This window comes from Chiloscyllium plagiosum, chromosome 22 (genome assembly GCF_004010195.1).
Source record: "Chiloscyllium plagiosum isolate BGI_BamShark_2017 chromosome 22, ASM401019v2, whole genome shotgun sequence".
Classification (NCBI taxonomy): Eukaryota; Metazoa; Chordata; class Chondrichthyes; order Orectolobiformes; family Hemiscylliidae; genus Chiloscyllium; species Chiloscyllium plagiosum.
Window position 1 is genome coordinate 58,674,001 of NC_057731.1, and position 23,425 is coordinate 58,697,425.

The 23,425-nt window shown below is 43.3% G+C and overlaps 1 protein-coding gene across 2 annotated transcripts in view; it reads left to right on the forward strand.

The window, feature by feature from the left end:
• Positions 1 to 23,425, forward strand: part of stimate (STIM activating enhance) — a 145,554-nt gene that overhangs the window by 13,537 nt on the left and 108,592 nt on the right. For both annotated transcript variants that reach the window (XM_043713121.1, XM_043713119.1), the window contains exon 2: positions 19,550 to 19,598. In XM_043713121.1, the coding sequence (XP_043569056.1) occupies positions 19,550 to 19,598 (49 nt within the window). The remainder of the gene's footprint in view (positions 1 to 19,549; positions 19,599 to 23,425) is intronic.

Genomic DNA, 23,425 nt, shown 5'->3' on the forward strand with positions numbered 1-23,425 from the left:
ACTGAGCTTGGGGTCGCCAACTGAGTGGAGGCAATTCATAACCTCACTCCAGACATATTCTGGACAGGGTGACTCTAGGTCAGCCACCGCTAAATTCCATAACAAAGCCAAATGGTTAAAATTTTCTTCAGGATCTGGGCTGGCAAGCTATTGTAGTTGCTGTCGGTATGTGGATTTGAGATAGCAAGAGAGTCCCACTAGACCTAAATGGAATAAGAGAACTCATAGGCTGGTACCCAGGAGAGTGCACATCCTGGCAAGTCCACCTCCATATGGTTTGGAATTGTTAAATTGCTGAGCAACGTCAAAATCAGAAACAATGAAAATGAACGTCTGGTTAAATGATCACCCGGGTGTAATGAAGTTCGATACCAGATGGCTGTTTCAGTGATCGTAAACCTACTCCTTAACAAAATTGTGGTATCCAGCCCTTAAATTTGCGCTAGACTGAGAACCTGTACGGGGGAGCCTTTACAGATTAACGGTGCAACTTTGGTTCTCGTCTGTTATGAAAAGCAGGTGGTTCAGTTACCATTGATCGTAGTAAAAGGCTGAGGCCCAAGCTTGACAGGGCAAAATTAGTTAAGAAAGATTCACCTGGATTGGCTTAACATTTTTCAGTTAGAAAATGTCTGCCTGAGTGAAGTCTTAATTAAACTCCTAGACATTTTACAAGAGGTTTGAGGTACTATCAAAGGGGATAAGGTCACCTCGCATGTTGACCGGGAAGCAATTCCACAATTCTGCAAGGCCTATCCAGTGCCATTTGCCTTAGAGGCAACAGTAGAGGCAGAATTCAGAAGGCTGGAAAGTGAAAGTCCAGTTTATGGGGTGAACAGCACCAGTCATGCTGATTGTGAAACTGAATGGATTGGTTTACTTTTGTGATGATCTTAAACGATAGGTGAACTGCTTTTCGCAAGTGGACAAAAATACCAAATCCCTTGCATAGAGGATTTGTATGCGAATGTAGATCAGGACAGCCTAGTACAGGCCCTTCAGCCCTCGATGTTGTGTCGATCTTTTATCCTACTCTTAACTTCAAACTAACCTACATAGCCTTCATTTTACTATCATCCATGTGCCTGTGCCTATGCTATTGTCATGGAGATGTACAGCACGGAAACAGACCTTTCGGTCCAAGTCATCCATGCTGATCAGATAGAGCAACCTAATCTAGTCCCACTTGCCGACACCTGGCCCATATCCCTCAACCCTTCCTATTCATATACCCGTTTGGATGCCTTTTTAAATGTAATTGTACCAGCTTCCACCACTTCCTCTGGCAGCCCATTCCATACATGCACTGCCCTCTGCGTGAAAAAGTTGATCCTCTGGTCCCTTTTATATCTTTCCCCTCTCACTCTAAACCTATGCCCTCTAGTTCTGGACTCCCCTACCCAAGGGAAAAGACTTTGTCTATTTATCCTATCCATGCCCCTCATGGTTTTATAAACCACTATAAGGTTACCCCTCAGCCTCCGTAGCTCCAGGAAAAACAACCTCATCAGGACTGGCATGCAAGAAAACTAAATTTATAAAGGGAATAACAATTTATATGAACTTTCTTTCTAAAGTTGTTTTTCTCTGTGATAGATTTCTGAATGAATCTGAGCCTTGAATAGTTGCAACTTTTTTAAATAAAGAAATCAAGAGCTGTGTGGAAAAGACAGGAGAACTGCAGATTACCAGATCAGCCACGATCTCCTTGATTAGTGGAGCAGACTTGACGGGTTGAATGCCCTAATTCTGCTGCTAGAGCTTATGATTTTATCCCTGTCCTGATGAATGGAAAATAGTCATACAGCAAGGAAACAGACCCTTCGGTCCAATTAATCCACGCCGACCATGTTCCCAAACTAAACTAGTCCCACCTGCCTGCAATTGGGCCATACCCCTCCAAACCTTTCCTATTCACGTACTTATTCAAAGTTCTTTAAATGTTGTAACTGTACCTCCATCCACCACATCCTCTGGCAGTTCATTCCACATATGAACCACTCTGTATAAAAGACACTTCCTCGTTTTTTTTTAATCTTCCTCCTCTCACTTTAAAGATATGCCCTCAATTCTCCCACCCTAGGGAAAAGGCCCTTGCTATTCATATCTATGCCCCTCATGATTTTATAAGGTCAACCCCATAATCTCCTATGCTCCAGTGGAAACATTCCCAGCCTATCTTTATAACTCTAGCCTTCCATTCTCAGCAACATCCTGGTATATCTTTTCTGAACTGTCTCCGATTTAATAATATCCTTCTTATGGCAGGGACACCAGAACTGGATGCAGCACTCCAGAAAAGGCCTTGTCAATGTCCTGTACAACCTCAACATGATATTTCAACTCCTATGCTCATTAGGTCTGAGCACCGAAGGCAAGTGTGCTAAACACCTTCATAATCACCCTGTCTACATGTGATGCAAATTTCAAAGAATTATATACCTGAACCCCTAGGTATCTGTTCTACAACACTGCCCTACCATTAATTGTGTAAGTCCTGCCCTTGTTTGTTTTACCAAAATGTAATGCTTCGCATTTAGCCAAATTAAACTCCATCTGCCACTCACTCCTTAGCCCATTGACCCAATTGATCAAGGTCTGTTTGTAATCTGGTTTAACCTTCTTCACTGTCAACTTTACCTCTAATTTTGGTGTCATCTGCAAACTTGCTAACAATGCATCCTAAATTCTCGCCAAAATCATTTACATAAATGATAAACAACAGTGAACACATTGCGAATCCCTGTGGAACACCGTTCGTCACAGGACTCTAGTCCCAAAAACAACCCCCACTACCTTCCTGTCTGTCTTGCTGTAAAGCCAATTTTATATCCAATTGGCAAGCTCACCCTGAATCCCATTTTACTAACTTTACTAAATCAGTCCATGCGGAACCTTGTCAAAGGCTTTGCTAAAGTCCAAGTGAAAACGTCTACCGCTCTGCCCTCATTTTTTTTTTTTGGTTCCTTCCTCAAAAAAAATCAAGTTTGTGAGTCACAACTTGCCTTGCCACAAAATCATGCTGACTATCCCTAATCAGTACCTATTTTTCAGAATCACCTCCAACAACTTAGTCACCACTGATGTCTGACCCTCAAGTCTGTAGTTCTCAGGTTTCTCCTTACAACCTTTTTTTAAGTAAAGGCACAACATTGGCCACCCTCCAGTCCTCCAGCACCTCACCCATGGTTAAAGATAACACAAATATCTCTGCTAGGGGCTCTGCAATTTCTTCTCTAACTTCCCTCAACATCCTGGGATACACTTGATCAGGTCCCAGAGATTTATCCAACTTTATATTTTCTAAGACCTCCAGCATTTCCTCTTCAGTAACATTAATATTTTATAACATCGCTATTTATTTCCCAGTGTTCCCTAGCCTCCATTTCTTTCTCTACAGTAAAAACTTGTATGAAATATTAATTTTGTATCTCTCACACCTCCTGAAGTTCGATACATAGACAACCTCATTGATCTTTAAGGGGCCCTGTTCTCTCCCTAGTTGTCCTTTTGCTCTTAATGTACTTGCACAATCTCTTTAGATTATCCATAACCTTCTCAGCCAACGCAATTTCATATCCTCTTTCTATTCTCCTGATTTCCCTCTGAAGAATGTCTCTACACCCCTTACACCCTTCAAGAGATTCACTTGATTCTAATTGTCTATATCTAAATCCTCATTGCTGGTAAAGAGCTCTTGCCCAAAACGTTGATGCTTCTGCTCCTTGGATGCTGCCTGACCTGCTGTTCTTTTCCAGCACCACACTCTCGACTTTGAACTCCAGCATCTGCAGTCTTCACTTTCTTCTATATCTAAATTATGCCTCCTTCTTATTCTTGACCAGAACCTCAATGTCTTTATTCGTCCATTGCTCCCTAATCTTACCAGCCTTCTCCTTCACTCTTAACAGTGCAAGGACACTCTGGAGTCAATTTTATAAAGGCTGAAATTATGACACATCTGGATAGCAGTAACAGGATAGGTCAGAGTCAGCATGGATTTATGAAGGGGAAATCATGCTTGACTAATCTTATGGAATTTTTTGAGGATGTAACTCTGAAGATGGACAAGGGAGATGCAATGGATGTAGTGTTCCTGGACTTTCAGAAAGCCTTTTGATAAAGTCCCACATAGGAGCTTAGTGAGCAAAATTAGGGCGCATGGTATTGGGGGCAAAATACTGACTTGAATTGAAAATTGGTTAGCTGACAGGAAACAAAGAGTAGTGATAAACTGCTTCCTTTTGGAATGGCAGGCAGTGACCAGTGGGGTACTGCAGGGATCAGTGCTGGGACCGCAGCTTTTTACAATATACATTAATGATATAGATGATGGTGTTAAAAGTAATATTAGCAAACTTGCTGATAATACAAAGCGGGGTGGCAGGGTGAAATGTGAGGAGGATGTTAGGAGATTACAGGGTGACCTGGACAGGCTAGGTGAGTGGACAGATGCATGGCAAATGCAGTTTAGTGTGGATAAATGTGTGGCTATCCACTTTGGTGGCAAGAACAGGAAGGCAGATTACTACCTAAATGGAGTCAAGTTAGGTAAAGGGGCAGTACAATGAGATCTAGGTGTTCTTGTACATCAGTCAATGAAAGCAAGCATGCAGGTACAGCAGGCAGTGAAGAAAGCTAATAGCATGCTGGCCTTCATAACAAGAGGAATTGAGTATAGAAGCAAAGAGGATCTTCTGCAGCTGTACAGGGCCCTGGTGAGACCGCACCTGGAATATTGTGTGCAGTTTTGGTTTCCAAATTTGAGGAAAGACATTCTGGCTATTGAGGGAGTGCAGCGTAGGTTCACGAGGTCAATTCCTGGAATGACAGGACTATCTTACGTTGAAAGATTGGAGTGACTGGGCTTGTATACCCTTGAGTTTAGAAGGCTGAGAGGGGATCTGATTGAGACATATAAGATTATTAAAGGATTGGACACTCTGGAGGCAGGAAGTATGTTTCTGCTGATGGGTGAGTCCCGAACCAGAGGACAGAGTTTAAAAATAAGGGGTAGGCCATTTAGAACAGAGTTGAGGAGAAACTTCTTTACCCAGAGAGTGGTGGGTGTGTGCAATGCTCTGTCCCAGAAGGCTGTGGAGGCCAAGTCTCTGGATACTTTCAAGAAAGAGTTGGAGAGAGCTCTTAAGGATAGTGGAATCAAGGGTTATGGGGATAAGGTAGGAACAGGATACTGATTGAGGATGATCAGCCATGATCATAATGAAGGGCAGAATGGCCTACTCCTGCACCTATTGTCTATAACAGGAACATGTTGCTTAAGTGTGCCTAATGTAGCTGACTCCACTACCACTGCTGGCAGTGCATTCCACGCCCCCACCACTCTGTGTACAGAACTTACCTCTGACATCTCCCCCAAAACCTTCCTCCAGTCACCTCAAAATTATACCTACTCATGACAGACATTTCTGCCCTGGGAAAAAAGTCTCTGGCGATCCATTCTATTTATGCCTCTCATCATCTTGTACACCTCTATCAAGTCACATCTCCTCCTCCTTCACTCCAATGAGAAAGTCCCTAGCTCCCTCAACCTTTCTTCATAAGACATGCCCTCCAGTCCAGGCAGAATTCTGGTAAATCTCATCTGCACCCTCTCTAAAGCTTTCCCATCCTTCCTATATTGAGGTGACCAGAACGGAGCACAATATTCCAAGTGTGAAAGATGTTGCATCCTTTAATCCCCCTGCTAATGAAAGCCAAAACACCACACGCCGCCTTAACAACTCTATCAACCTGGGTGGCAACTTTGAGGGATCTGGAAGGTTTGTTTTCAGACGTTTCGTCACCATACTAGGTACATCTTCATTGAGCCTCCGGACAAAGTACTGCTGATGGCTCCTGCTGTCTATTTATATGTTTGGGTTTCTTTGGGCTGGTGATGTCATTTTCCGTTCTTTTTCTCATGAGGTGGTAAATTGGGTCGAGGTCAATGTGTCTGTTGATAGAGTTCCGGTTGCAATGTCATGCTTCTAAGGAATTCTCGCACATCTCTGTTTGGCTTGTCTTAGGATGGATGTGTTGTCCCAGTCAAAGTGGTGTCCTTCCTTATCTGTATGTAAGGATACTAGTGAGAGAGGGTCATGTCGTTTTGTGGCTAGTTAATGTTCATGTATCCTGGTGGCTAGTTTTCTGCCTATTTGTTCAATGTAGTGTTTGTTACAGTTCTTGACATTAGTTTTGCTAATTGTCTGTATAGGGTGTCTCAAGTTCATTAGCTGTTGTTTTAGTGGGTTTGTGGGCTACCATGATGCCAAGGGACCTGAGTAGTCTGGCAGTCATTTCCGAGATGCCTTTGATTTAGGGGAGATATTTAAGGTTTCTGGATGTGTTTTGTCTGTTGTTTGGGTTTGTTGCTGAGAAGTGTGCGGCACGGTGGCACAGTGGTTAGCACTGTTGCCTCATAGCGCCAGAGACCCAGGTTCAATTCCCACCTCAGGCGACTGACTGTGTGGAGTTTGCACATTCTCCCCATGTCTGCGTGGGTTTCCTCCCATAGTCCAAAAATGTGTAGGTGAGGTGAATTGGCCATGGTAAATTGCCCATAGTGTTAGGTGAAGGGGTATAATGTAGGGGAATGGGTCTGGGTGGGTTGCGTTTCGATGGGTCGGTGTGGACTTGTTAGGCCGAAGGGCCTATTTCCACACTGTAAGTAATCTAATCTAAAATCGGTGGATTGTGTTCATTGGGTACACATTCTTTTAGAATGTACTGTATAGGTGATTTTCCTCTGCTCTGCATAGTTCCTCTGTGCTGCAGTGTGAGGTAGCTCATCAAAATAATGTTCTGATATAGCTTTATTTGTGGATGTTGGGATGATCGCTTCTGTAGTTCAATATTTGGTTCGTATGTGTTGTTTTCCTGTAGACGCTGGTTTGAAGTTCCCCATTGGTTGTTCACTCTACTGTGACATCTAGGAATGGCAGTTTATTGTTGTTTTCCTCCTCTTTAGTGAATTTTATGCCAGTATTATTGATGGTCTTGAAGGTTTCCTCTAATTAGTTTCATTTAGTGATGATAAAAGTGTCATCCACGTAGCAGACCAAAGTTTTTGGGTTGGATGGTTGGCAGAGCTGTTGTTTAGAGTCTTTGCATTACTGTCTCTGCTAAGAACCCTGATATCGGAGATCCCATTGGTGTTCCGTTGCTTTGTCTGTAAGTTTTGTTGCTGAAGGTGAAGTGGGTGGTAAGGCATAGGTCCACTAGCTTGACAATACTGTCCTTGCTGATGAAGTGCTGATGAAGTTGGTGGTGTTTGGTGTATGTGTCTTTGGTTCTTCTAATAATGTAGTCAGTGTTGCCTTGGCCAGGTTAATGTTGATTGATGTGAACAGGGCTGTTACATCAAAGGAGACCATTATTTCATCCTCTTCTATCTTCGTGTCTTTGTTGGTCTTCAGGAATTCTTGGTTGGAGTGGATGGAATGGTGTGAGTCTTCTACTAAGTGTTTCAGTCTTTGGTGTAGCTCCTTGGCCAATCTGTAAGTTGGTGTTCCAGGTAGTGAGACTATGGGTCTCACTATACAGAAAAGCAAAAGTAATGTAATTTACAAAATACCGTGCAAGAACTGTAACAAACACTACATTGGACAAACAGGCAGAAAACTAGCCACAAGGATACATGAAACATCTACTAGCCACAAAACGACATGACCTTCTCTCACTAGTATCCTTATATACAAATAAGGAAGGACACCACTTCGACTGGGACAACACAGACTGGGACACAGCCAAACAGAGACCTGCACAAGAATTCCTAGAGCTCTACCAACAAACACATTGACTTGGACTCCGTTTACCATCCCCTGAGAAAAAGAACAGGATACATCACCATAGGGAATGACATCATCACAGGAAATGACATCACCAATCCAAAGCAAACATATAAATAGAAAGCAGGAATCACCAGCAGTGCTTCGTCCGGAGGCTCACTGAAGATGTTACCTAGTATGGTGACGAAACGTCTAAAGGTGAACCTTCCAGCTCAGTGAGCAAACCTACATCTAGAACCTCCAACCTGAGCTACAAATCTTCTCAAAACTCATAACTTTGAGGGACTTGTGGATATGGACCCCAAGATCCCTCTGTTCCTCCATACTGCCAAGAATCCTGCCTTGAACCCTGTCATCTACATTCAAATGCAACTTTCCAAAATGAATCACTTCACGTTATTTTAGTTGAATTCCATCTGCCACTTCTCGGCCCAGCTCTGCATCCTGTCAATGTCCCGTTGCAACCTACAGCAGCCCTTCACACTATCCACAGCTTCACCAACCTTCATGTCATCGGCACAATTACTAACCCAAAGCTGGCAGGGATCTGTCCTTCATGAAGCTGGACATGAGCCATGCGTACTTGCAATTGCAATTAACTGAGGATTCCCAGATGTATGCTACAATTAATACCCCTAAGGGTTTGTACCAATATGCGAGACTGGCATTTGGGATATTGTCAACCTGTGCCATTTTTCAGCAGACGATTGAGAACGTTCTACAAAATCTACCCCAGGTTACTATTTATCTAGGTGATAATTCCCAGCTATTAACTGGGTAGACCAATAAGCAGCACTTAGAGAACTTGAACATAGTCCTTAGACGTTTCTCCTGGTGAGCATATGCCTTCGAAGAGGAAACTGTTCCAGACACCCCGAATGATCTACTTGGGCTACAGACCGGTTACAATCATCGGAAGTTAAAGTAAGGGTGATCAAAGGTGCCCCGGCTCCCACATTTCTGCCAAAGATTAGGTCTTTCCTTGGGTTGATGAATTATTACGCAAAGTTCATGCATAACCTGGCCTCCGTTCTGGCACCTTGCATTAATCTTTTAAAAAAGGGTAAGTCTTGGAAATGGTTGCATAGCCAAGCTATAACGCTCAGTGAAATAAAGAAGCACTGTCATCCTCTAAGGTGTTGGTGCGCTATGATCCCAAACGAGATCAGGTAATGATGTGCGACGTCTCCTTGTATTGTATCGGGGTAGTATTAGCTCATAGGTGACCCAATGGAGAGGAACATCCAATAGTGTATGTATTCGGGACTTTGGTTAATGCAGAGTGTAAATACACCTAGATAGAGAAGGAAGGTTTGGTGGTCATATTTGAGTCAGGAATTCCACTGATACTGTTACAAACTTAAGTTTGTAATAATAACGGACCACAAGCCTCTGCTAGTTCTATTTAAAGAGGACAAGATAGTCCCGCCTGTAGCTTCAGGCCACATTCAGCGTTGGGCTGTAATACTGAGTGTGTACAATTACAAATTGGAACACCGTCCGAGAGGCCAAGTAACAAATGCGCCTCTTGCTGGCATATACACCACATGTAGTACTACCGTTGGAAGAGCCTGTAATGGTTTTAAATTTTCTGGACACACTTCCAGTTACAGCTGACTGTATCAGACTTTGGATGCAAGAAGATTAGTCCTGGCAAAACGGAAACAGCTGGTGGTGATGGGGGAAACCAAAGAGCCGTTTCGACCTGAGAGACCAGATCACAATAGAGGATGGCATATTATTAAGTGGAGCAACTCATTGTCCCAAGCGAAGGTCACTGCCAGGTACTGCGTGAACTCTGCCAGGATCATCCAGAAGTTTCTGATATGAAGATATTGGTGAGAAGTTATGGCTGGTGGCCGCATTGGTGGGTCAGTGCCCAGAGTGCCAACAAGGTCAAAACTTACCACTAGCAACTCCTCAACATTGGTGCAAATTTTGGGTGAAGATTTGTAGCTCGGGTGCTCGTTGTTGTGGTTCTGTTCGCCGAGCTGGGTGACATCCTCAGTGCTTGGGAGCCTCCTGTGAAGCGCTTCTGTATTGTTTCCTCCGGCATTTATAGTGGCCTGTCCCTGCCGCTTCCGGTTGTCAGGAAGAAACTATGGTCTCATTCGAAGTAACGGCACTGTTCACCTCTATTGACAAAACCCTAGCCAGAGAAACAATAGCCAACCTGCTGGACATACAGAACAGACAACAGGACGTTGAACCTATCAACAAAGAGGGCATACTTAAACTACTGGACTTGTGCCTCACAACACACTTCACATTCAACAACCAGATATACGAACAAATCAATGGAACACCCCTGGGCTCACCGATCTCCGGACTCCTAGCAGAAGCAGTAATGCAAAGGTTAGAACAAACAGTCTTACCACAAATTCAACCCAAACTCTGGGTCAGATATGTTGATGACACCTTTGTAATCATTAAAAACACAGAAATAGAGAAAACACACCGATCATCAACGCCACACTAACAGGAATCCGATTCATGAGAGAAGAAGAAAAGGATAACCAACTCCCATTCCTAGACGTGATGGTACAGAGAACACCGAACGGAGAATTCACCACAAAGGTATACAGGAAAGCCACACACACCGACCAAGTCCTGAACTATGAAAGCAACCACCCCAACACACACAAACGAAGTTGCATCAAGACACTATTCAAAAGAGCCACAACACACTGCAGCACACCAGAACTGCAAAAAGAGGAAGAGGAACACCTGTACAAGGTATTCGCCAAAAACGGATACCCGCGCAATTTCATCAACAGATGCCTAAGAGAAAGACAACGGAACGAGGACATGCCACAACTAATGTAGTGTACAAAATCCCATGCAAGGACTGCACAAAACACTATATAGGACAAACAGGAAGACAGCTAACGATCCGCATCCTTGAACATCAACTAGCCACGAAACGCCACGACCAGCTATCCTTAGTAGCCACACACGCAGACGACAAGCAACATGAATTCGACTGGGACAACATAACCATTATAGGGCAAGCCAAACAAAGAACAGCCAGGGAATTCCTAGAAGCATGGCACTCATCCACAAACTCCATCAACAAACACATCGACCTGGACCCAATATACCGGCCACTACAGCGAACAGCTGAAACTGACAACCGGAAGCGGCAGGGACAGGCCACTATAAATGCCGGAGGAAACACCACAGAAGTGCTTCACAGGAGGCTCCCAAGCACTGAGGATGTCACCTAGACAGGGGACGAAACATTTGCAACAAAAATGTCCAGCTCGGCGAACAGAACCACAACAACATTGGTGCAAATGGCAGGGTAAACCCTGGATTCCGTTACATGTTGACTATCCAGGTTCTTTCATGGGCTCAATGTTCTTAGTCATTGTGGGCAACCACTCAGAAGTGGTTGGACTTGCATAGAGTAAATTTGTCAAATACGGAAACGGCAATCGAAAAGCTGCATGCATCTTTTGTAATACGTGGACTCCCAGAAGTGTTGGGTCACAGGTAATGGGACATCGTTTAGCAGCAGGGAATTTGAGTATTTCCTAAAATTGAATGGTATTCATAATATAAGGACAGCTCTATATCATCCGCCATGCAATAGTCTGGCAAAAAGAGCTGTCCAAACTTTGAAAGCAGGCTTAAAGAAACAGCCTACAGCTTCACTAGATACCAAACCGTCCCAGTTCCTACTTGATTATAGGACCAACCTTCATTCTCCCAAAGGTTTAGCTCCAGAGTTGTTGTTGGGAGAAGACTCCATATCAGGTTAAATCTGATCTACCTGACCTGGGGAGAGGATGAAATGGCATCAGGAACACCAGTATCTGACATAAGCCTCTGCTAAGCAAGTGAGACCGTTTACTTCAGGGGGTGAAGTTTGGTGTAGGAATCGTCGGGATGGCTCTGCATAGTTAAGAGGTAAGGTTGACTCAAGGTCAGGTGCAGTGACGCATAATGTTCGGGGGCAAGCACGTGGACTATACGAAAGCTGTAGACTCTGAAATGGTTGCTTCTCCTCTGGTTGGTTCCTCAACTATTGGTGTTTTTAAAAAAAAAAAGGTCAGGAAATCCTCCTTTGTAGTATTATAGGTAGTTTGGTTTGTTCAATCTTATGTAAGTTAAAGTCACCTATGATTGCAGTTGTACCCTTGAATAAAAGATGCTGGAAATCTGGAAAAGAAACAGAATGCTAGATAATGGCAGCAGGTCTGGCAGCATCAATGGGAAGAGCAACAGTCAGTGTTTTGGGTCAGTATGACTTCTTCAGAACTGATAGATGTTGGAAAAATTATTTTTCTACACTTTGGACAAAGGTGGAGCAGTATCAAGGGACCAGATAATGGAGAGGTCCAGAGCAAATACAAGGCGTTGTTAATGATGGTAGAAGAGGAAAAGTGATATGAAATGGGTGTGAAGCAGGAGACTGGATCCTTTCTGCGAACAGCAAAGTAAACAAGATCAGAGAGTAGTAAGGGTATGGAATGCTTTACCTGCAACGGTAGTAGATTCGCCAACTTTAAGTACATTTAAGTCGTCATTGGACAAGCCTATGGACGTACATGGAATAGTGTAGGTTAGATGGGCTTCAGATTGGTATGACAGGTCGGCGCAATATCGAGGGCCTGTACTGCGCTGTAGTGTTCTATGTTCTAAGATAAGGCTGGGGGTGTGTGTGTGTTGCAGGGGGAGGGAGTGTGTGGGGGACCAGATTGTAACAGGCATAGACAAGGTAGATAGCCGGTAAGTCCAGAACTAGGGGTCATGGTCTAAGGATAGGGGTAAACTATTTAGGATTGAGTTCTTCACCTAGAGATGGTGAGCCTGAGGAATTTGCTACCACGGAAAACAGTTGAGGCCAAAACATTGTATGACTTCAAGAAGGAGTTGGATACAGCACATGTGGATAAGGGATCATAGAACAATACAGCATACAGCAGGCCCTTCGGCCCTCGATGTTGCGCCGACCTGTGAACTATTCTCAAAGCTTATGGAGAGAAAAACAGAAACAGGCTATCTAGTTGGATGATCAGCCATGATCATAATGAATTGTAGAACCAGCTTGAAGGCTGAATGACCTACTCCTCTTACTGTTTTCTCTCGCTTAACTGGAGCAGTTTATCAACCTTACCCACAACTCTCACCCTACCCTCAAATTCACTTGGTCCATTTTGGACACCTCCCTGCCCTTTCTTGATCTCACCATTTCCATCTGCGGCAAAAGTCTCCAGAAGGATGTTTGCTACAAACCCACAAACTTCCAAAACTACCTGGGCTACACCTCTTCCCACCCAGGGCCTTGCAAGTACTCCATCCCATTGTACCAATTACTCTGCCGCATTTGCTCGGACGAGGAGACATTCCACTCGTGAGCATCCAGATATCCACCTATTTCGAACAATGTGCTTTTTCTCCCTCTGTCATCCAGACAGTCCTCTGCCACACCAAATTATTCTGTTCCACTGCTCTAAACCACCCCCCAGCGCAATAAAGACAGTCCCCCTTGTCCTCACCTACCACCCCACCAGTCTCCGCAACCAACACATCATCCTTAAACACTTCCACCAACTCTAATTAGACCCCATCATCAAGAACACCTTCCCCTCCCCATTCCTCCATGCCTTCCACAAGGACCATTCCCTTTGACATTCATTGGTTTGCACCCCCTCACTCCCAGGTATCTTCCCCTGCAACCAGAAAAGATGCAAAATCTGCTGGTACACTGCCCCCATCACCCCAATCTCTGGCCCCAAACAGTCCTTCCAGGTGAGACAGAGGTTCACCTGCCTCTCTTCCAACTCAGTTTACTGCATCAGGTGCTTCCAAAGTGGTCTTCTCTAATCTGGGAGACCGAATGTAACTTAGGGAATGGTTCGCTGAGTGTCGCAGCCGGGTCTGCAGGCGTAAATCGGACCTCCCAGTCACCGCCTATTTCGATTCCACTTCCCACATCCTTTCCAACATGACCATCCTTGGCCTCTTCCGTTGCCATAAAGGACCACAAATTGGAGGAACAACACCTCATCTTCCGCCTGGGCAGCCTACAGCCCGGTTGACTCCATGTCGAGTTCTCCAATTTCAAATAGCGTCCCTTCCCAGCCCCTCCCCATCGCTTCCACTCCTCCCTGCCACCAACTGGATTCATTCCTCCCATTGACCAACCAGGTTGTACCCTCTACCTGTCTTCACCTATTCCCACTTCACCACCCTGCCCCCGCCCAATTCAATTCTTCATCTGCAGTTTCCCCTCCACTCACCCACCCCCGCCCCCCCGCCCTGAAGAAGGGTTACACTGAAACGTCAACTTCTCCACCCCCTGATGCTGCCTGGCTCGCTGTTTTCTTCCAGTCTCCTGTCTGTCTATTCTCTTGTTTAAATGCAGATAAAGTGACAGCTTTGTGGAATTCCTGCATTCTCTGTTGGAATGATCCTGACCTTCCAATTGCTTACCATTTCAATAAATCATTTTAAGTCAGTTAGCTTAACGTCTCTCATAGGGAAATGTTGGAGCTTTTATTACATGAGTTATAGATGGACGCTTGGATAAGTTAAAGCTAATCAAATGTGATCTTGTGTAAGCAAATTCCAATCTGTCAAAGTTATTTTGTTAGTTAACATGTGCTTTGGATGAAGGAGAGCCAGTACTTAAATTTTCAGAAGACATTTGAAAGGGTTCACATCAGAGGTGACAGCAGAAAATAAAATATGGGTAAGGAGTAGAAGCATAGCTGGCTGACAAGAAGCAGAAATTAGGTGTAGGTGGGTCTACTTCAAGCTGGCAAGATATGATGAGTGCTTGCGTTACAAGAATTGGTGCTGGGGGCCTCAACTATTTACAGATTATATAAATGACGTAGGTGAACAAAGGTATAATTGCCAATTTTTCTGACAACACAAAGATAGGTAGCGAAGCAAGTTGTGAAGAGCACATAAGGAGGCAGCAAAAAGAATATAGATGGATGAGTGGGCAAAGGAGTATATGTTGGAAAATGTGAAATTGGCCTTTTTAGCAGGAAGGAATATTATTTAAATGCTGAGAGATTGCAGAGCTCTTTCATGCATGAATTGTAACAGGTAAGCATGTACCTACAGTAAATAATTAAGAAAGCTAATAGAATGTTACAATTTATAGAGAGAGAAATTAAATACAAGAGTAGGGAGATTATACGTCATTTATACAGGACACTGATGAAACCACATCTAAAGTACTGCACAAATCGTGGTCACCTTATTTAAAGAAGGGTGCAGTTCAAAGAATGTTTACTAGTCTAATACCTGAAATGAATGTCTTGTCTTATAAAGAAATGTTGGACAGGCTAGGCTTGTATCCTTTGAGGTTTGGAAGAGTAAGAGCTGACTTGATTGAAACATTTAAAATCCTGAGTAGTCTTGATAGGATAGATGTGAAAAGATTGCTCCTCTTATGGGTGAATCTAGAACTAGGTGTCCCCAGTTTAAAAATCAGTGGATGTCCATTTAAGGGATGAGAATATAGAAGGCATGGTTAGTAAGTTTGTGGATGACACCAAAATTGGTGTCATCCACAGATGGTGAAGTAGGTTTTCTAAGGTTACAAAGGGATTTTGATCAAATGGGTCAATAGGCTGAAAAATGGGCTGATGGAGTTCAATCTGGATACACTGTACTGTTCTATGTTCTATGTGTCCTATTGCATTTGGGTACAACAAAGAAAAAGGTGGGGTTATACAATTAATAGGGCATTAGGTAGCATTGTAGAACAGAGCGACCAAGGGGTGCAGGTGCATAATTCTTTGAAGTCTGCATGACCTACAGACAAGATGATTAAAAAGGTATTTAGTATGCTTGCCTTTATTGCTCAGTTCTTTGAGTATAGAAGTTGGGAACTCATGTTGCAGTTGTGTAGGACATTGGTGAGACCTCTTCTGGAATACTGTGTCCAATTCTGGTCACCCAATTATAGGAAGGGTATATTAAGCTGGAGAGGGTTCAGAAGCGATTTACCAGGATGTTGCCGGGTATGGAAGGCTTGAATTGTAAAGAAAGGCTGGGACTTCTTTCACTGGAGCGTAGGAGGTTGAGAAGCAACCCGATAGAAGTTTATAAAATAATGAGAGTATTACATAGAGTTAATGGTAGCTGTCTTTTCCCTAAGATGGGAGATTTCAGGACTTGGGGAGACATTTTTAAGGTGAAAGGAGAGATTTAAAAAAGACATGAGGTAAACTTTTTTTTAACACAGGGTGGTTCACATGTGGAATGAACTTCCTGAGGAAGTGGTGAATGTGGGTACAATTCTAAAATCATTTGGATAGGTACATGAATCGGAAAGGTTTAGAGGGATATGTGCAAGGAGCAGGCAGGTGGGACTTATTTAGTTTGGGATTGTATTCGGCATGGACTGGTTGGACTGATGGATCTCTATGGCAAAGATTAAGCAAAATTCTTTCTCTCAGAGCATCATTTAGTCTTTGGACCTTTTCTTCCTGGCAAAAAGCATTGTCCTTGAATATTTTTAAGGTAGATGTGGACAAATTCTCCTTAAGCAATGGGTTAAAATATTATCATGGACAAGACAAAACCCCTCAAAATATATTAAGAAGGTAGCCGAGACCCATCTTTTTCTTATTTTAAATGCCAGGTGCAGTGTTCCAGATAGAATTTGATGGGTCAAATTACTCAAGGTTAAGCAAAACACAATTTATTTAAACACTACAGTTAATATCCAGCAAGAGAAAGAAGAACTTGGGGTAGCTTAACTCTATTGGAAAACTTAACAGAATAATACATAACTAACTATTACTAATTAACTGTTCTAATATAGTAGCATTCCATAAATGCATCCTTGGTAAAAGGCTAGTTCAGAAAACAGATAGAACATAGAAAAATACAGTGCAGTACAGGCCCTTTGGCCCTCGATGTTGTGCCGATCCAAGCCCACCTAACCTACACTAGCCCAGTATCCTCCATATGCCTATCCAATGCCCGTTTAAATGCCCATAAAGAGGGAGAGTCCACCACTGCTGCTGGCAGGGCATTCCATGAACTCTCAACTCGCTGAGTAAAGAATCTACCCCTAACATCTGTCCTATACCTACCACCCCTTAATTTAAAGCTATGCCCCCTCTCAAGTAATTCAGCAGCCCAGGAAGAAAACTCCCAGCTTTTGGCTGTAATTGAGAGAAAATTAGCTTTGAGAAAATTGAGGGGAAAATAGCTTTCACTTCTTCCTCAAGACCCCTACAGCAACTGCTGCTGAAAACTAAAATCCCTGGTTCATTGGGTGGGAGCTTGGACCACACTCATTCAGGCAGCGTCTATTGTTCCAGCTTCTTAAACAAAAACACCCAAGGCTTTACAAGTTCTTTCTCTTCTCATAAACTGCTCGACACCTGTCGCCCTGCCTCGCCCTTGCCCTTGCTCAACGACACCAGGACGAAACACCTCTTAAAGTCACAGCTGCAGTTATGATGTGGAGGTGATGGTGTTGGACTAGGGTGGACAAAATTAAAAATCGCACAACACCAGATTATAGTCCAACAGGTTTATTTGGAAGCAGTAGTTTTTAGAGCGCAGCCTTCATCAGGTAGCTGTGGAGCAGGATCATAAGACACTGAATTTACAGCAAAAGATCACCGTCCACTCTGCAATACCTCTCCCCGCCCATCCCCACCCCTATCCCATGCCCACACCCCTCTCTCTCCCTGGGCTTCCTCCCTACTCTCTCCCACACTCTCCCCTTCTCTCATTTGCTCGCTCATTCTCCCCCACCACCCTCCCATTCACTCACTCGCTCATTCTCTCCCTCTCCCTCCTGTTCGTTTGCTCGCTTGCTCTCCCTCTTGCTCTCTTCCCCCACACCCCCCCAGCTTGCTTGCTGTCTCTCCCTCTCCCTCTACCCCTCCTCCTTCTCGCTTGCCCGCGCTCTCCCCCTCCCTTCCTCTCTTTTGCTCGCTCGCTCGCTCTCCACCAAGCTTGCTCGCTTGTTCTCTCCCCCTCTCTCGTCTACCCTCGCTTGCACTCGTGCGCCCTCGCTCACACTTGTGCACCCTCTCTCTCTTCCCAGACCCTCTTCATATGTAAGTCCTGCTATCTCGGGGATCAGAGTAGAATGTGTGCTGCTTGCAGCATCCCAAGGAGCAGGAGAATCAATATTTCGTGCATAAGCCCTTCATGCCGGTCCTCGCTTTCCCCAGTCTCAGGGATCAGTCTGGTGAACCTTTGTAACCAAAGGGCCTACCTCTACTCATTATTTTTATATTTGTATATTTGTAGCCTGATAATTCAGTGACTGTGGATAACTTTTTTATTCAGCTAATTCGTTGGTAACAGCTTGAAGCCTCTGATCTTTACCTGTGAACTCTTTTTGGTTTTGAGAACTCAGTATTGCACACACATGCTTCAACCAGGAGTACTGCAGTGATGATCAGAAGGGCGAGGTTTGAGTTTTCCTTCTGTAAAGTGTTCTGGCTAAGATCAGTTAAGTACAGTGACCAGGCGTCATCCTCAAGCTCTGCTGCAAATGTTTTAAGTGGTGGAAAATGTTATGAATTTTTAGAGAGTTAATTAAGACAATGATGTTCACCAGGTCTATTGCTCAGAGGAACTTGCTTCTCAATTTGGAAATAACATGACACGCTTGTAGCAAACAATGACAAAACAAATGGCCATTTGGATATTAGCAATTACTATATATGGAATGGACTTAAAAATCCAACCAAATATAGTTTACTACAAGTTCTTTCACATAACTGGGTACAACTGTGAATTCCATCTTGGCCCAAACTCTCTCCTTGGGATAGCACATTTTCTTGATGGTGTAAGCATATTTGACACCTGGATGAGGAAGATTCCTGATCACTCTCTGTGTGGTTCTAACTGTTGCTCATTCTGCATGTTGGGAAGTGAGGAGAAGATTAAGATGGTCAAGGGTGGATTTGAGATGCAGTTAGTCTAACAAGAAAGTAAGAAATACTGGAACCCACCCCATTATCATAAGACACCATTTCAATCTCGTAAACTTCCTCTGAGCGGTCACAGATGCATTTACATCCTTCCTCAAATAAGGAGAATGAAACTTTATTTAAATGTGCTTACACCAATGCCTTGTAAAAAAGCATAACCCATTCAATTCTTCTTATAATAAATGATAACATCCCATTGACCGCCTTGATTACATGGTATACCCACGTACTAATTTTTCGTGACTCTACACCATTAGCTCTGCACAATAATATTTGAGGTTTCTTATCCAGTCCCCTCAAGAAATCTGAGTGCAGTATATCAGTTGCATGTTTCTTCCTCAAAGAACTCTATTAAATTTGTTAAGCATGACTTTCTTTTCACAAAACTATGCTGACTCTTCCCACTTACCTTGGACGTTTTAAGTGCTGGTTTTCTAATTAGAAAAGATTTTGATAGAGTCAATGCAGACATCTTTCTACTTGGGAACAACATAACTGAGAGGCCATCAATTCAAGAGAGTCACCAAGAAATCCAACAGGAAACTCGGAAGAAACTTTCTCACACACAAATATCTAAAAATATGTAACTTCCTACCAGAAAAAGTGATTAGTACAGACGTAGTCAAGGAGAATTTTGTCAAGCATGCAAGCGAGGAGGGAATTGATGGTTATTATGGTAAATTTAAACGAGAAAAATTAGAAGAACTGCAAGTGGAACATTCACAGTTGGACCAAAACAAACAAACATTTTTGAATTGATGGAGATATAGTTAGAGTGACTCAAGTTTTAAAAATTTATACGTTGCTTTGCTTTGTTTCTTGCAGTGAAACGTTTCCGAGAACCAAAGTATGAGAGGCGACCTTGGAAGATATGGCGAGTATTGAAATATTACTAAAATAATCATTCTTATTGATTAGTTGTGGTGTGGAATGGTTACTTAAGAACAAGACTAGTCCATTCATCCCATCGAGCCTGCTTCACCATTTAATACAATTACAGCTGATTACACACTCCATTCCCTTTTAATGCCACCATCCCCATAACCGTTACAGTGTCATGTTAGCTAAAGGGTCAAGAGTAGAGAGTACAGACTCTTGAACCTGCTCCACCATTCAGTGTGATCATAACTGCTCCCCTGCTTCAATGGCACATTCTGTCCTGCGCCCGTATTTCTCAAAAATGTATCACTGCTTGAAAATGCTCCATGATGGAGCTTCTACCTCCTTCTCGGGCAGAGATTTACAAAAGGTTCACGATGTCATGAAGACATTTCTTGTCCTGGTCCTAAATGATTGATCCTTTACGTTGAGGTTGTAACTTCACCCAGGAGAAACACAGTCAAAACAGAAATTACTGGTGAAATTCAGCAGGTCTGGCAGCATCTATGTGAAGAAAGCCGAGTTAATGTTTTGAGTCTGGTGACTCTTCAACAGAACTCAAGGACTTCAGTGTCTACCTGTCAAGCCTTTCTGGTATCTCCTTCAATGTTTGCACTTTCCATTGTCCCTACTGTGCTGATACTGTATAATGGTGTTTAGGAAAAGGCATATGACAAAGTAGTTATGTATTCTCACCTTGCCAAGAGCTTCTAAGCATATGTACTACTTTTCCCTTAATAGGAGCCACACCACCTCTGTTGGTGGAAGAGTTTTGATTAATGTTGACTGTCATTCAATTCCCATATTTTCTCTTCATCTCTCTTCTCAACTTATGGTATTTGACCTGGTTTCACTAGAATTCACTTGACATATATCATGCGTCTGTTTTTGCTTCATTATCCCTCATCATCCAGGGAGCCCTGTTTTTGGCTTCCTTACCTTTTGCCTTGCTAAATTATAATAAACTTCTACCTGAAGAATCTCTCTTCCTTATAACCCATTTTTCTATGATTTGGAGACGCTGGTGTTAGACTGGGCTGTGCAAAGTTAAACCTCACACAGCACTAACTTATAGTCCAACAGGTTTAATTAGAAGCACTAGCTTTCGGAGTGCTGCTCCTTCATCAGGTGGTTGTGGAGAATAAGATTGTAAGATACAGAATTTATAGCAAATGTATATACAGTGTGATGTAACTGAAATTATATATTGAAAAAGACCTGATTTGTTTTTAAGTTTCTCATCTTTTAGAATGATCATGTTGGTTTCAGTTCTTTCATATGTAAATCGCAAAGCTTTTTTTTTAAAAAAAGTTACATTCTCAAGTGAACTTTAACAATGGGTGTCCTGTTGGCCCAGATAATGATTTTGAGATGCCGGTGTTGGACTGGAGTGTACAAAGTTAAATATCGCACAGCACCAGGTTATAGTCCAACAGGTTTAATTGGAAGCACTAGCTTTCAAAGCGCTGCTCCTTCATTAGGTGGTAGTGGAGTACACAGTTATAAGACACAGAATTTATAGCAAAAGTTTACAGTGTGAGTGTAACTGAAATTATACATTGAAAAATACCTTGATTGTTTGTTAAATCTCTCATGTTCGTTTCACTTTTTTTATATGTAAATCACCACCACATTTTTTTTAAAAGTTACATTCTCAGGTTAACTTTAACAATTGGTGTCAGCCCAGACAACGTGTTGAAGGTATTAGCCCCCTGTGTGCTGCTGTCTGTGCCATAATGTTTAGATTGATTCTAATCTAAAAAATGAATTAACAGAATCTTACATGGAACTGTGTGTGTGTCTGTGTATATGTCTGTCTGGAGTTTGCATACCCTGTGTTTGCATGGGTTTTCTCCGGGTGCTCCGGTTTCCTCCAACAGTCCAAAGATGTGCAAGTCAGGTGAATTGGCCATGCTAAATTGCCCACAGTATTAGGTGCATTACTCAGGGGGAAATGGGTCTGGGTTGGTTACTCTTCAGAGGGCCGGTGTGGACTTGTTGGCTGAATGGCCTGTTTCCACACTGTAGGGAATCAAATCTAAAGGGGTCTAAGTCTGAGAGAAGGTGCCTGGCTTTCAGGACAACTCCATACAACTCTGTCACGGTAGATGTTGCAAGTTGTGTCAGAGTGTGGACATGGATACCACCTTTATGTGTGGGGACATCTCCCACCATGTAGTTGGCAGGTACTCATGCAACTCAGCCAATGTTGTCTATCTCATATGCTGCAGGCAAGGATGCCCTGAGGCATGGTACATTGGTGAAACTGAGCAGAGGCTATGGCAATGGATGAATGGGCACTGCACAACAATCAACAGACAGGACTGTGCCCTCCCAGTTGGAGAACACTTCAGCGGTCTAGGACATTTGACCTCGGACTTTTGAGTGACCATCCTCCAAAGTGGACTTCGGGACAAGCAGCAGCGAAAAGTGGCCGAGCAGAGGCTGATAGCTAAGTTCAGTATCCATAGTGAGGCCCTCAACCGGGACCTTGGGTTCATGTCACACAACAGGTGACCACCATTGCAGCATACGCACAGAGGCACTCCTGAACTCAGGCTCCCGCACAGGCGCTCCTATACACACTTCTACAGACACACACACTCCCACACTCGCACATGCACCTTCTCACAGACTTAGACCCTTTTACATTCTCACATATGCACTCACTCTCACAGACACACTCAACCCCCCCACCCGCACTCTCACACACGCGCGCACACACACACGTTTGTGCAGTGAGTTTGTACTTGCAGAGTAACATTGTATTTTGCTCAAAAACTGCAAGAATCCATATAAGATTCTGTTAATTAATTTTTTAGATAGAATTAGTCTAAACATTATGGCACAGACAGCAGCACACAGGGGGCTAATACCTTCAACACATTGTCTGGGCTGACACCAATTGTTAAAGTTACCCTGAGAATGTAACTTTTAAAACCAGTTCTGTGATTTACATGTGAAAGAAGTGAAACTAACATGGTCATTCTAATAGATGAGAGACTTAACAAACAATCAACGTATATTTCAAAGTTTAATTTCAGTTACATCGTACTGTAAACTTTTGCTATAAATTCTGTGTCTTACAATTGTGTACTCTACAACCACCTGATGAAGGGGCAATGCTCCGAAATCTAGTGCTTCCAATTAAACCTGTTGGACCATAACCTGGTGTTGTGTGATTTTTAACCTTGCCCAGATAATGTACTGAACATTTGAGTTTCCCTGTGAGACAGATTTTCAGAATCTTACATGGATTCATAGAGTTTTTGAGCAGAGTCTCTCTCTCTCTCTCTCTCTCTCTCTCTCTCACTCTCACTCTCACTCTCACTCTCACTCTCACTCTCACTCTCACTCTCACTCTCACTCTCACTCTCACTCTCACTCTCACTCTCACTCTCACTCTCACTCTCACTCTCACTCTCACTCTCACTCTCACTCTCACTCTCACTCTCACTCTCACTCTCACTCTCACTCTCACTCTCACTCTCACTCTCACTCTCACTCTCACTCTCACTCTCACTCTCACTCTCACTCTCACTCTCACTCTCACTCTCACTCTCACTCTCACTCTCACTCTCACTCTCACTCTCACTCTCACTCTCACTCTCACTCTCACTCTCACTCTCACTCTCACTCTCACTCTCACTCTCACTCTCACTCTCACTCTCACTCTCACTCTCACTCTCACTCTCACTCTCACTCTCACTCTCACTCTCACTCTCACTCTCACTCTCACTCTCACTCTCACTCTCACTCTCACTCTCACTCTCACTCTCACTCTCACTCTCACTCTCTCTCACTCTCTCTCACTCTCTCTCA